This window comes from Gymnoscopelus braueri (assembly GCF_963280865.1).
Source record: "Gymnoscopelus braueri genome assembly, chromosome: 3".
Classification (NCBI taxonomy): Eukaryota; Metazoa; Chordata; class Actinopteri; order Myctophiformes; family Myctophidae; genus Gymnoscopelus; species Gymnoscopelus braueri.
Genome location: NC_137612.1, coordinates 2,506,030 through 2,520,890, shown reverse-complemented (window position 1 = coordinate 2,520,890; position 14,861 = coordinate 2,506,030). Strand labels below are relative to the sequence as shown.

The following is a 14,861-nucleotide window of genomic DNA, read 5'->3' as shown; positions in this document are numbered from 1 at the left end:
CGATGGCGGCCCTAAGTTCAGCGGTTGTAAACTGTCGGGACATGTCAACATCGACACTGGGTGCCCTAGAGAGGGAAGATACCTCGCACAGTGTAGAGCGGGCAAAGTTCTTGTCTGCACCTTGAAACTGGCTGTTCTTCAGGAGCTGGGCTGCAATGGCATCTGCTGTCACAGGGCACTTGGGGGGTGTTGTTTTCCTGCCAGTGAGCTGGTTGATAATCTGCCACGCCTTACGGCTGGAATGGGTGAAATCGATTGACTCAACGGATTCAGTCCATCTGGCCCTTCGGGTGGCGTCCAGCTTGTGGAGTAGTGCCGTTGCAGTCGCTTCCACATCCTCCCTTGAGCCAGCCTGCTGATGTTCACGCAGGAGGTGGTTGCACTCTTCGTCCCAGCCCGGAAAGTAGCTCGCATTGTAGCCGCGAGGGATCGTCTTCTTTGCTGCACTTAGGAGCACTTCGCAGTAGGCTGCATATGCTGAGTCCACATCAGCGATGTCTGGGTCTGGGAGACAGGCTGATGTTCTCTCTGTCTCCGTGGTGAATGCCTGCCAGTTGGCCTTCCGGAAGTTCCACCTACGGACAGGTTTACCCTCTACCGGCTGCACCAGTGAGGGGACTTTGATGACAGATGGTCGGTGGTGTGACCGGGGGAACCTATCAATGACCTGTCTCTCCGGCATTGGGTCGCTGTTGTGGCATACAGCAAATGCGAGGTCTGGGTTGGTGAAGGTGTTCTATCTTGAAGAGTGGAAACTTGGTGGCTCTTTGGGGTCGAACACAGCGTCTCTCCGTCTGGTGTAGTGTGGGAGTATCCCCAGTCAGTGTGCTGGCAGTTAAAGTCCCCTGCATAGATGGCAGGTGCCTGAGCAAGCGGGAGGGCCGACACGGTCAGTGTAGATGGTGGAGGCTTGTACACATTTACAACAGATGTTGCCTGTATCTTGGTCAGATCAGATCAGATCAAGATCAGACCTCACAAAGGTCGCAATTCCGTGATGTCTGCTGGGGATGCAACCAGCTAGGTGGAACCCGGGCAGCTTGAGGGTGTATTTAACCATACAGTGGGCTTCCTGTAGGAGGACGGCTGCAACCGTGTGGGAGTCGGTGAGGTGACTTATGATCTCGAGTTTGGCGTTGGTGAGGCCCTTGACGTTTAGCTGGAGCACTGCCAGACCTTGGTGGTCGACCGTCGGGATGGATACCCGTCCCTGTCCTGGCGTGGACTTGCATCCCCCGACTTTTTGCCAGGTCTGCCAGCTTGACGATGATTGGGTGGCGACATTGGTTTCACGAGCTGGTCTTTCACCATCTCTCGTTACTTGCAGGGGAGGCCGCGTGGAGGCTGTCATCTTCTCCCCCAGAGTGCTGTAAATGCTGTGATGAATTGTGTTGAAATGAAATGAATGTTTTGGGTTGAAAAGGTTCCAGCATCCGCCTTTGAAATTGAGTCTATATATGAAGTGACAGTTCATATGAATGGCCTGTAGTTTCACTGTTTCTCCCCTGCTGGTGTCAGAAGAAAGAACTCTCAATACAAGCGGATGGGTTTTTGCCGAACTTTAGCCTTGATTTTCTTACCTTAATAAACATTGTCATAAATACTATATGCTTCCAGTCACTAGTTTAAAGTCTTTTTTCAATCACCATGATATGCGTTTTGGTAAATTATGATCACATTTATTTGAAAATTGATGATAAAGTAGGGTATGCTCTAGGAGGGGAGTGGCTACCTGGGATGCTTTGATTGACAAGCTACACAACCAATAGCATTCATTCCTCACCCCTGCTCTGGTCCCAACCAATCTTTCCGGTTGCTTAGGATACGACACCATATAAAACAATAAAAAGATAAATAGGAGTCATTTACGGTCTGTAGAGTCTATGGGCGTAACACTGTCAATTATGTGTGTGTGTGTGTGTGTGTGTGTGTGTGTGTGTGTGTGTGTGTGTGTGTGTGTGTGTGTGTGTGTGTGTGTGTGTGTGTGTGTGTGTGTGTGTGTGTGTGTGTGTGTGTAGATGAGTGTAACACCTATCCCTGCACCCAGCACTGCATCAACACACCTGGCAGCTTCCACTGTCTCTGTGTGGAGGGCTTCCAGCTCAGCCCTGAAGACCCCACCATCTGCAAGTCCACATCTGGTAAGAAACAACCATAGTCCTGCTTTGAGAGCTGTGTGGATTTTTAAAGGTAAACCATGTCTTACTTTCTCCAGAGGTGGAGCCATTCCTCATCTTTGCCAATTTCAACTTTCTGAGGAAGATGAACTTGAACGGCTCCAATGCCACAGTGCTCAAACAGGTGAAAACCACTGAACATAACAACACATCATATACAATACTCTGTACAGACTGCTTTTGACATGTTGGAATGTATTCCTGTCAGAGACTAACACAACTACTGTGGTGTGACAGGACTCACCCTATGCAATGGGTCTGGACTTTAACTATCAGCAACAGATGATCTACTGGACAGACTACACTCCCCCAAACAGCAAGATCAGTCGCATGAACATCAATGGCAGTGACGTCCAGGTCAGTGTGACAATGACAACAATGAGGACAGATGATGGGGAAGGGAAATCATATTAAACATGTTTATATTCTTATTTGTATTCAAAATGTTTATACTTGTAATCAAATGTTTCAAAATGTTTTGTGATATCACTTTTAAAGCATTAAATGGATAACAAGGAAACAGAATTTCTGGTGGCTCAGCCATGTGCTCCTTGTGAGCCACGACGACCAGTCGTGGCAGTTTTTCAGACAAGGAATCCGCCTCCTGGTCTTGGGTTCTATGTTTCTCCTCTCTCTGTACTTGATTTAGTGTCTCTACACTATCCTATCTAACAAATAAAGCACACAAATGGCAAAATAAATTTAAGTGAAAGAAAGAAAGAAAGAAAGAAAGCTTGTATTGCTCGTTGACAGGTCCTTCACAACACGTTGATCAGCGAACCAGGCGGTCTGGCTGTTGATTGGATAGGAGGAAACCTGTACTGGTGTGACAGTGACAGGGACACCATAGAGGTGTCCAAACTAAATGGGTCGTACCGAACAGTTCTGGTCAACACCGGCCTGGACAAGCCACGTGGCATGGCTGTAGATGTACGCTACGGGTAAGCATGTTTTAGGTTAAGGGTGCTGTATGCGTGCGCACGCATAGACGCGCACGTAGTGTGTGTGTGTGTGTGTGTGTGTGTGTGTGTGTGTGTGTGTGTGTGTGTGTGTGTGTGTGCACGCGTGCACGTGCATGTAGTGTGTGCGCACGTGGTATCGTTTTTTGTTACTTGAATTCGGTTCATTCCGTTCCAGAACACATATTGCACTAAATCCCCCCCAAATAACGACCAACAACAACACGGACATTATGCAAAAATATTTAAAAAATCACACCCTGTGTGAAGTGGGCGGTGTCTTCCTAGCTAACCACAATACTGAATGGAGTCAACCAATATATATGCTTTGATCTGAAAGAGCCACTTAGTGTCAGCATGTGTCTTGCTAGCTAATCACAATACTGAATGGAGTCGATCAATCATGTACAAAAGATAAATACATTTATCTTTTGTAAAACACACTTTATGATGGACAAAACCATAACTAAAAAAAAACAATAATTTGTTTTTTTTTAAGTTATGGTTGCTTATATAGGGCTATGCACATGTGTCATGTGACACTGGCCAATCACAGTCCTGAATAGATTGTGATTGGCCAATCACAGCGCAGGATAATTGTACAAATTTCCAAACCTCACTTTTAGGGCCGGTTTCACTGCCCAAGATATTTGTACATTTTTCCAAATCTCACTTATAGGGGCGGTTTCACCGCCCAAAAAATATATTTATATATATTTTTTTTTCATAGATTATTCTCAGGGGGTGCTGCAGCCCCCCCAGCACCCCTTCTTCCCGCGGTTATGCGGGTATGAGCACTATGTGATCATGCTGAATTTATCAACCATCCTGTGAAACAAGACTAAAACTGATGAGATTGCGTGATATCCTGTAGCTACCTAATGTAGCTACAGAATAATTTAGAAGGGTTACATTTAACACATGAGGGCAATTTAAATAATATCATATAAGTTGTCACAGACAGACTAATCTCTCAAGAACAGATTCTGCTCTGCGTTGGAATCTGTCGTGAAGGCTCGTCATAACGTGTGCGAATTGGCTACAAGTGGGCGTGCCTTCAGATCAGGAAGCAGGCCGCGCTTTACCCAATCAAATGTAGTGGGCGGGATTCACGTGTCCGTCGATCCTTCCCCCCTCGAAACAAACCGAAACTAATTTAACAATAGCGTCCGCGGAGCAGACAAACCACGGAAAGATATTCACATTTTAACTTGCTCTTTCATCATAGAAACAAGTGGGCTTATAACCAAAACGATCCATGTTCTCTGGGAGAAGTGGTGTTAGTTTTCCGTGTAGAAATATTGTTAGTGGGAATGAAAACATAGTCGCACCAACCGGAAGTGATGCGCTGAAGGCATACACAAACACCGGTTTCCTTGCGCTCTGGTGTTACGTTTTCGTCCGCCCAGAGCCAACAGACATAGAACAAACAGCAGAGGGCGCTGTTTTTCATTTTCAGTTGGCGATGGGTTCCCAGATTGCAGACAGACAGACAGACAGACACGCAGACACACAGACACACAGACACACAGACACACAGACACAGACACAGACACAGACACAGACACATAGTTTGATGTTACTTTCTCAGACATTGTATTATTATTGGGGCTTTTTAGCTGTCTATATTTTCTGGAGCTCCTATGAAGCAAAGTCCAAACATAATGACACCTAAGATGATTAAAACAAATCATACAAAAGCATGAAAAAGATTTTTGAGCCATGGATGTCTTATCATATTGCCTGTCTACTAGTACTGTACACTCACTGTATGTGTGATTTGTTGTGAATAGTGACCCTGACACAGTGTCTCTCTGACAGATACTTGTACTGGACAGACCACGGTGTCAACCCTCACATAGAGAGGATGGGGATGGACGGCACCAACAGGAGAGTCATCGTGAAGGAGAAGATCTCCTTGCCCTACGGTCTGACATTAGACTACATCAATGATCGCATCTACTGGGCTGATGCCAAGGAGGATTACATTGAGTTTGCCAACCTGGACGGAACCAACAGACACACAGGTAACACACACACACACACACACACACACACACACACACACACACACACACACACACACACACACACACACACACACACACACACACACACACACACACACACACACATTTATAGGAAATATATGTGTCATATATAGATCATATATATCCACGTATATGTTAAACATATATGTGGAATATATTAAAAATATATATATGAAATGATTTTTTCCAGGGTGGGATGTCTGCGGTTGTTATTCACCTTCTTCACAGTTGACACTACAACACAACCAGTGGATATTCAACAATACACATGAACCAAATATTACCTCATTTTCTCCTGTTATAGAACAGTCTCTACTAATTCAAGAGTAAAATAAGAGATGTTGAAGATGTGTGATGCCCTTTGCAATCCATGTTCTGATTAACAAGTGTTTTCTTGTTCATTGTGGAGTCAGGATTATTCTAAATTGGAGTGAATTGTGATGGTGAGTAAGTACATTTTATAATATTCTGACTCTTTATGTTTTCTGTATCTGTAGTTGTAGTTGTGAGTCAGGACATCCCCTACATCTTTGCTATAACTCTGTTTGAGGAGCACATCTACTGGACAGAGTGGGAGACCGACTCCATCTACAGAGCCCACAAGACTCAGGGTACCAACAAGACCAAGCTCATCAGCACCACAGACAGACCAATGGGCATCCAGATCTACCACCCCTATAGACAACCTGAGGGTCTGTACCACCTACTGTATACAACACTCTCATTATTACTCTTCATGCTGGTTTATGACCTTCACCACCTTCTTCTTCTTCTTCTTCTTCTTCTTCTTCTTCTTCTTCTTCTTCTTCTTCTTCTTCTTCTTCTTCTTCTTCTTCTTCTTCTTCTTCTTCTTCTTCTTCTTCTTCTTCTTCTTCTTATAGTAGTCGCAGCAGTAGCAATAGTAGTATTCTCACATACTGTAGGTGTGGGTTCTCTAGTGTGTCATGTGTCATAACCATAAACATATGTACCGTAATTTTCGCACTATAAGCCGCACCTGACTATAAGCCGCAGCAGCTAAATTGAATGTTTGGAACATATATAAGCCGCACTGGACTATAAGCCGCGGGTGTAAAATGCATAGATTTAGGAGGTCCCCTAGTGGCCGTTAGCTGTAAAAATCCATAGATAAGCCGCACCGTTATATAAGCCGCAGGGCCGAAATTTACGGTACATGTTTTCTCCTCCCTACAGTATCAGGTCATCCATGTCAGACCAACAATGGAGGCTGCAGTCACCTGTGTCTGCTCTCACCTGGAGGAGGATACAAGTGTGCCTGTCCCCCCTACTTCTGTTGTACGCGCGAACACACACAGACACACACACACACACACACACACACACACATACACATACACATACACATACACATACACACATACATACATACATACATACATACATACATACATACATACATACATACATACATACATACAATGTATGCCTGCTTGGGGTAGGGTGAGCTGCATAAAAGTAAAACATAAACTGCAATATTGATAGAGGACTTTAAACATCATGTATAACTGTCACCTTTTCTGTCCTAGCTTTATGGTCTTATTCTGTTTAATAGCATCATCATGTGACTGCAATTTGTTCTTGTTCGAGGATTACTCTGTTTTCCTGGTCTCTGACGAGAACACATTTCAGGTTGAAAAAGCCCTTAGCTCAGAGCTCGGCGAAATCTGCACATGGCTCGCTGTCGCTGATAACAAACTATCATTACACCTGATACAACTGAATCCATTCTTTTGGGGTCTAAAATGAACCTCAGTAAGGCCACAGACTTTATGATCAGAGTGGGTGACAATGTTATCACAAGGAATGAAGAAATGACCTACCTGGGTTGTGTTTTAGATAACGGTGATAAAATGGCAACAAAATTAAGGACACTTGGAGCACTCATCCAATGTAATTTTGACTATACATGCACCTCAGGTACTCAAAGGTACTAAAATCAAAACTACAGACCTCTCAAAACAAACTGATCAGTCTACTACTAGACCTCACTACTAGGACTCACCTAACCCCTGTTCATGATGCTCAGGGTAGTGGACAGAGTACAGCAACTAGCAAGTGGCCTGGTTTTCAAGATATTCAAGGGACCAGTGACCATGTTACTGTCTGACTACTTCAATAGAGTGATAAACGCCCATGGGCAGAACACCAGAGGGAGCTCCACTGATCTTATCCTCCCCAGATTTGGCACGAATATGATGATGAATTCATTCTACTGTTATGCCACCAATATGTGGAATGTCCTACTATACCACCAGACATCACAAAGTGAGACAAGATATATAAACATACAGAAGGAATAGAATGGTATTTGTTGGTTTAATCCAACAACTACCATTCTATTCATCTGTTCTTCTCCTCCTTTGTGTCATTTCCAGCTGGAACAGAGCAGACATGTGATGTTCCAGTCTATACTTGTCACAACGGGAACTGTGTTGGTGACACATTGCTGTGTGACAGTAAGGACGACTGTGGTGACGGCTCTGATGAGCTCAACTGCTTTGTTAACGAGTGTTTGAACAAGGAGCTGAGTGGCTGCTCCCAGATCTGTGAAGACCTCTACATAGGCTTCAAGGTATGGAAACAACACTGTCATTGTACACAGATTCCACAAAGACACTAATGAAACATCTGGTCATCATCTCTGTTCCTGTCTCCTTACAGTGTACATGATCTGTTGATTGATTGATTAATGTACTTTTATTTAGTAAGACATGAGAATAACAGTACATGGAAGTACACATTCACAATACAAGGTCTACTAAACTGGAAGACTCATTAAGCACTGAGCTTGTTTAAGATGAGAACCCCATGCACACAAATCATGATGACACATAAGAGACAGACAGATATACACACTACTATACAGAATGTCATACAATCAGCTTACAGGTTACTGGTATGAAGAGAAGAAAATTAAAAAGGGGGGGGGTAGGGGGGGTTCTGTCTCCTTACAGTGTCCCGTCTCCTTACAGTGTACATGATCTGTTCCTGTCTCCTTACAGTGTACATGATCTGTTCCTGTCTCCTTACAGTGTAAATGCCAGCCTGGCTTCCATCTGCAGGACGATGAGAAGACGTGTGGGGACATAGATGAGTGTAACACCACCTATCCCTGCACCCAGCACTGCATCAACACACCTGGCAGCTTCCACTGTCTCTGTGTGGAGGGCTTCCAGCTCAGCCCTGAAGACCCCACCATCTGCAAGTCCACGTCTGGTAAGAAACAACCATAGTCCTGCTTTGAGAGCTGTGTGGATTTTTAAAGGTAAACCAACTCACATGTCATGTCTCACTTTCTCCAGAGGTGGAGCCATTCCTCATCTTTGCCAATGGCAACTATCTGAGGAAGATGAACTTGAACGGCTCCAATGACACAGTGCTCAAACAGGTGAAAACCACTGAACATAACAACACATCCTATACAATACTCTGTACAGACTGCTTTTGACATGTTGGAATGTATTCCTGTCAGAGACTAACACAACTACTGTGTTGTGACAGGATTCAATCTGGGCAGTGGCTCTGGACTTTAACTATCAGCAGCAGATGATCTACTGGATAGACGGGACTCCCCCAAACAGCAAGATCAGTCGCATGAACATCAATGGCAGTGACGTCCAGGTCAGTGTGACAATGACAACAATGAGGACAGATGATGGGGAAGGGAAATCATATTCCAAATGTTTATATTTTTATTCAAGATCTTTATATTTTTATTCAAAATGTTTATACTTTTATTCAAATGTTTCAAATAGATTTGTGATATCAACGTTAATGTGTTAAATGAAAAACAAGAAAACATAATTTCTGGTCGCTCAGCCATGTTCTCCCTGTGAGCCACGAGGACCAGAGTTTGAATCCGACTCCTTGTCTTGTGTTCTATGTTTGTCCTCTCTCTGATTCAGTGTCACTCTACACTATCCTATCTAACAAGTAAAGCACAAAAATGGCAAATTAAATGCTTTAAAGAAAAAGAAAGAAAGCTTGTACTACTCGTTGACAGGTCCTTCACAACACGTCGATCAGTGAACCAGGGGGTCTGGCTGTTGATTGGATAGGAGGAAACCTGTACTGGTGTGACAAAGTCAGTGACACCATAGAGGTGTCCAAACTAAACGGGTCGTACCGAACAGTCCTGGTCAACACCGGCCTGGAGGAGCCACTTGGCATGGCTGTAGATGTACGCTACGGGTAAGAGCACTGTGGTGTGATCATGAACCTCATGAACCTCATGCTGAATTTATCAACCATCCTGTGATAGAAGAAAACTGAATTAGATCGCTGCACATACTTATATTAATGCAGTTCTAAGTTAAAAAGAAAAACAGAGAATTACGTTAAATTACTAAGCTGGATTTCATGGCTGTGTATAAGAATAGCTTTTGCTAATTTTCATGAATAGTTGAAGAATAACAATGAAAGAAGTGAGATTATTATCGTTTATAATATATACTCTATTGATGCATTTGAACACATAATGTACCTTTATTAAAAGGATAAATTCCTTGCAGTTCTAAGTTAAAAAGAAAAACAGAGAATTAATATGGGTGGCATTTACCACATGAGGGTACAATATATTAAAGGTAGGGTAAGTGATATTTTTGGGTTAAAACAAAAAGTATTTTGTTAAAAGGTTAAAATACTATATTCTGATTGTAATCATTGCTATAGAGTGTTTTTTCAGTAACAGATGTCTCCCTGTCTCTCCAGCTCTTTAATAAACAGAAAATACATTTTTCGGTAGGTGTCAAAATCTCAGCCAATCAGGAGAAAGTACAAATTTTTAAGCTTAATTAGTATAGTGTTCCAGTTCCAATTTTGCATGCTTCTTAGTGTCATCACTTCCAATTTCACTTGTTTAATCTATATCCTGATTGAGTTCTCTGTCCTGGTTGGATAAAATTGGAAATGAAACTGAAACGAAAATGCATTTTCTGTTTAATAAAGAGCTGGAGAGACAAGGAGACTCCTAATACTGAACAAACACTCTATAGCAATGAGTACTATCAGAATATAGAGCTATTTAACGATTATTTTAACCAACGCAAATCACTTACCCTACCTTTAACTTTGGGGCGTGGCTCCTGGCAATCCTTTCTAGCTGCCTATACTCTCTGGAGCTCCTATGAAGCACTAAGTCCAAACATAATGACACCTAAGATGATTAAAACAAATCTTAGAAAAGCATGAAAAGGGTTTTTGAATCATGGATGAAGTCTTATCATATAGCCTGTCTACTAGTACTGTACACTCACTGTATGTGTGATTTGTTGTGAATAGTGACCCTGACACAGTGTCTCTCTGACAGATACTTGTACTGGACAGACTGGGGCAACAACCCTCACATAGAGAGGATGGGGATGGACGGCACCAACAGGAGAGTCATCGTGAAGGAGAAGATCACCTGGCCCTACGGTCTGACATTAGACTACATCAATGATCGTATCTACTGGGCTGATGCCGAGGAGGAATACATTGAGTTTGCCAACCTGGACGGAACCAACAGACACACAGGTAACACGTGTGCACACACACACGCACACATACGCACGCACATACACACGCACACAAACGCGCACACACACGCATGTGTGTCTAAGATTATATGTCTAAATGTGGTGTTATCTCTACAGATTATTTGTCCATAGAGTCACAACATGAAAAATATGTATTTTGGGCAAGATTTTAGGAACACAACCTGTAAAAATAAAAGGTTAAATAAAATGATAATTTAATAAAATGCATTTATACAGTGCTTTTATCCAAAGCCCTTTACATAGATTGTGCATTACATTCACCCATTCACTCACACACCGATGGAGGAGGAAACCATGCAAGGCACCAACCTGCTCATCGGGAGCCATTAGGGGTTTCAGTGTCTTGCTCAAGGACACTTCCACACTAACTCTTCTGGGGGAACCCGGGATCGAACTGGAAACCTCACGGTTACCATCCGGCCGCTCTACCGGCCACTCTACCCCTGAGCCACTGCCGCCCCCAAGTTAAATGACTAAGATGGATTTCATGGCTGTGTATAAGAATAGCTTTTGCTAAATTTAGTTGATAGTTGAAGAATAGCAATGAAAGAAGTGAGATTATTTACGTTTATAATATCTACTTTATCGATGCATTTGAACACATAATGTACCTTTATTATAAGGATAAACCCCTTGAGATGTATCATCTAGTTTTCTAGGGGGTCCTTATCACAAGAATACAAAGAGTACAATAAGTACAATAAGGGTTTGTTCATGCATTGACATATCCATGTAAAGCTATATGAACAAAACTACAGAGCGTTACATACAGTACATGTACATGCAGTAACATGCAATAATATGACCATAAGAATTGTGATTTACTTTTTTTGTCTTCACTCCTATGTTAACAAACCTAGAAATACCAAACTCCAAAAATACAGTAAAACTAAATAAACAGTTATAATTCACCTTCTTCACAGTTGACACTACAACACAACCAGTGGATATTCAACAATACACATGAACCAAATATTACCCTTATTTTCTCCTGTTATAGAACAGTCTCTACTAATTCAAGAGTAAAAAAATAGATGTTGGAGATGTGTGATGCCCTTTGCAATCCATGTTCTGATTAACAAGTGTTTTCTTGTTCATTGTGGAGTCAGGATTATTCTAAATTGGAGTGCATTTTTATGGTGAGTAAGCACATTTTACAATATTCTGACTCTTTTGGTTTTGTGTATCTGTAGTTGTGAGTCAGGACATCCCCGAGATCTTTGCTATAACTCTGTTTGAGGAGCACATCTACTGGACAGACTGGGAGACCTACTCCATCTACAGAGCCCACAAGACTCAGGGTACCAACAAGACCAAGCTCATCAGCACCACAGACACACCATGTGGCATCCACATCTACCACCCCTATAGACAACCTGAGGGTCTGTACCACCTACTGTATACAACACTCTCATTATTACTCTTCATGCTGGTTTATGACTTTTATCTGTTTTGAACCGTGCTCTATAGAAATATAACTACATTCTTCTTCTTCTTCTTTTCAAGTTTAAATAGGTAAAAAGTACCCTTTACATTGGAACAAGGCTTCATGATATCCTCAGAAACGGCTATTTTAACGCAAAAAAAATAATTACCACCATTTTAGTTCATTTTGATGTCTAAAAGAAAAGTGACACTTGGTGTGTTAAGGGTCAGATTTTACCCGGCAGAGAAGTGTGGCTCAATTTCCCCAAATTATCAATATTCAATGTTTACATGTTTGAGAGTGAGAGAGATTTGTCCTCAATTAGCATTTGCTATCAGGAGTAAAATAAAGTTTGAGTTTATGAAAAATAAATGACTTTTTACCTTCTAACATTTTTTAAAGTAAAAAAAAAAAAAAGAAGTATTTAAAAAAAAAAATAAGTGTGTTCTAATGTTAGTCTATTATAGCTAGATAACATCATTATCCATTGTCTTCATTATAGGAAATGTAATGAGTGAATTTTAACATTTTTATATTGAAAATGAGATATATTGAAAGATGAAACCCTAACCCTAAACCAACATAATATTTTAAAAAGTGTTTACATGGATATGAATGCATAACAAGTCAGCTATAAGGTGGGAGTATTTTGGGCTGAGTTAAATCACGGGTCAAATTTGACCCGCTAACACCAAAAGTGTTTGCCGGTTTCTAACACAATGCAAGGGTTAAGGGTGCTTGCCATCGGGGGCACGGTGGCGCAGTCGGTAGCGCTGTCGCCTCACAGCTAGAAGGTCCTGGGTTCGATTCCCGCCGGGAACGCTGTGGGCGCTGGGGGCGTGTCTTCTCCTCCGCTTCACCAGCGTCCATACCCTAGGTGGGGTTGGCGAAAGGGCCTCTCTGTGTGGAGTTTGCATGTTCTCCCCGTGTCTGCTAGGGTATTTAATACCCTCACAAAAACATGTAGTAATCCTGGTCCCTATACTGCCTCCCCCTGGTCAGCCGGGGCGCCTGATGGAGGGGAAAGGAACTGGTTGGAATAACGTGTTCCTTCCACGCGCTACATCCAACCGGGGAAACTCCCCCCTGTCAGGTGACAAGAAGGTCAGTTGGCTCTCATGCATTGAAGGAGGCATGAGCTCGGCCCTGGGCTCCCTAGGCTGGTGAGGGGAGTGCCCAGGATCACTTAGAAAATTGGCACCGGGTGAAAAATAAGGGTTACAAAATCGAGGGATAAATATTTAAAGAAAAAAAAAAGGGTCCTTGCCATGCCAATGGCAAAACACTTATTGTAATCCGCCATACTTGATAATATTTATTCTTCCCGCAAAGTTCCGCCCGCACGGTTGAGACAGCAAAGTAAAGGCTGGCTGCGGCTGCACTGAGCCTGAGCTCTCCGTGAATGAATAAAAAAGCCTAAACACGATGAATTAAACTGGTAGCGCCATGGAGGACGGCCGCTTCCGTACGCGCTCCGTAACATCGCAACGTTTTTCCATCTTTTTAGTATTCTTTAGCCTTCTCTTTTTTCACACCGGAGCACCCCAGGGATGCGTGCTGAGCCCTCTCCTCTACTCCCTGTACACGTATGACTGCATAGCCACACATGTCTCCAACACCATCATAAAGTACGCGGACGACACGACAGTGATAGGCCGAATCGTCAACAACGACGAGTCTGACTACAGAGAGGAGATCAAATCACTGGCACACTGGTGCCGGGAGAACAACCTCTCTCTTAACGTCGACAAGACCAAAGAACTGATCGTGGACTTCAGGAGGCCGCGGAGAGACCATGCGCCCATCCTCATCGACGGTGCTGCAGTGGAAAGGGTCAGCGAGTTCAAGTTCCTCGGAGTACACATCGAGGAGGACCTCAAATGGGAGACGCACTCCACACACGTGAGGAAAAAGGCTCAGCAGCGACTGTACTGGCTCCGCCGCCTGAAGAAGCTCGGAGTAGGACGTCGCATCCTCAGGCTGTACTACAACAGTTCTGTTGAAGGCATCCTAACAGGCTGTGTCACGGCCTGGTACGGGAACTGCACTGCCCGAGAAAAGATCAGCCTACAACGAGTAGTGCGATCGGCAGAGCGGATAATGGGAATCGAGCTCCCAGCGCTCCAGGAACTGTACAAAAAGCGGTGCGAGGTCAAAGCCAAGCGCATCATCAAGGACAAGCACCACCCAAGTCACAGACTGTTCAACCCCCTACAACGACCGCGACCGGGCAAGGGGCTCTACCGCAGTATCAAGAGTTCCACCACCAGGTTTTGGTGTAGTTTCAATCCAGCTGCTGTCAGAATGCTGAATGGGGCATAAGCCTGGATGAGTTCAGCAGCCTGACAGCAGGCGGCGCAGACTTTTCTGGCTCTTCCTGAACACACCTGTGGATTATACCAGGGACAATGACTTGGACTTTAGCCCCCCCTCGGACACACCTGTGGACTACACCAGGTACAAATGACTTTTTGTTGCACTCCCTCATGGAGCTACTTGCGGATTATACTAGGGTCAGTCCACTCTAGGTGGACACGCACTGACCTTTTGCACCTTAATCCCTTGTATAACGCACTGACTTTTTTTTGGTCTTTTTTTATTGTGCTCCTTTTCCTCTAAGCACCTTAACGTCCATTGTCTATCATGCACAGTATAAGTATAACATGCACAGTATACAATACATTGCTGCT

The 14,861-nt window shown here is 43.4% G+C and overlaps 1 protein-coding gene across 1 annotated transcript in view; it reads left to right on the top strand.

Moving 5' to 3' along the window:
- Nucleotides 1-2,018: 2,018 nt before the first annotated feature.
- Nucleotides 2,019-14,861, top strand: part of LOC308082960 (uncharacterized protein) — a gene marked incomplete at its 5' end in the record, with an annotated part of 29,651 nt that continues 16,808 nt past the window's right edge. The window contains 14 exons of the mRNA XM_080425040.1: nt 2,019-2,130; nt 2,216-2,301; nt 2,415-2,534; nt 2,931-3,118; nt 4,958-5,163; nt 5,691-5,843; nt 7,584-7,780; nt 8,241-8,424; nt 8,511-8,596; nt 8,710-8,829; nt 9,114-9,141; nt 9,342-9,399; nt 10,517-10,650; nt 11,939-12,046. Coding sequence (XP_080281166.1) covers nt 2,019-2,130; nt 2,216-2,301; nt 2,415-2,534; nt 2,931-3,118; nt 4,958-5,163; nt 5,691-5,843; nt 7,584-7,780; nt 8,241-8,424; nt 8,511-8,596; nt 8,710-8,829; nt 9,114-9,141; nt 9,342-9,399; nt 10,517-10,650; nt 11,939-12,046 — 1,780 coding nt within the window. The remainder of the gene's footprint in view (nt 2,131-2,215; nt 2,302-2,414; nt 2,535-2,930; nt 3,119-4,957; nt 5,164-5,690; nt 5,844-7,583; nt 7,781-8,240; nt 8,425-8,510; nt 8,597-8,709; nt 8,830-9,113; nt 9,142-9,341; nt 9,400-10,516; nt 10,651-11,938; nt 12,047-14,861) is intronic.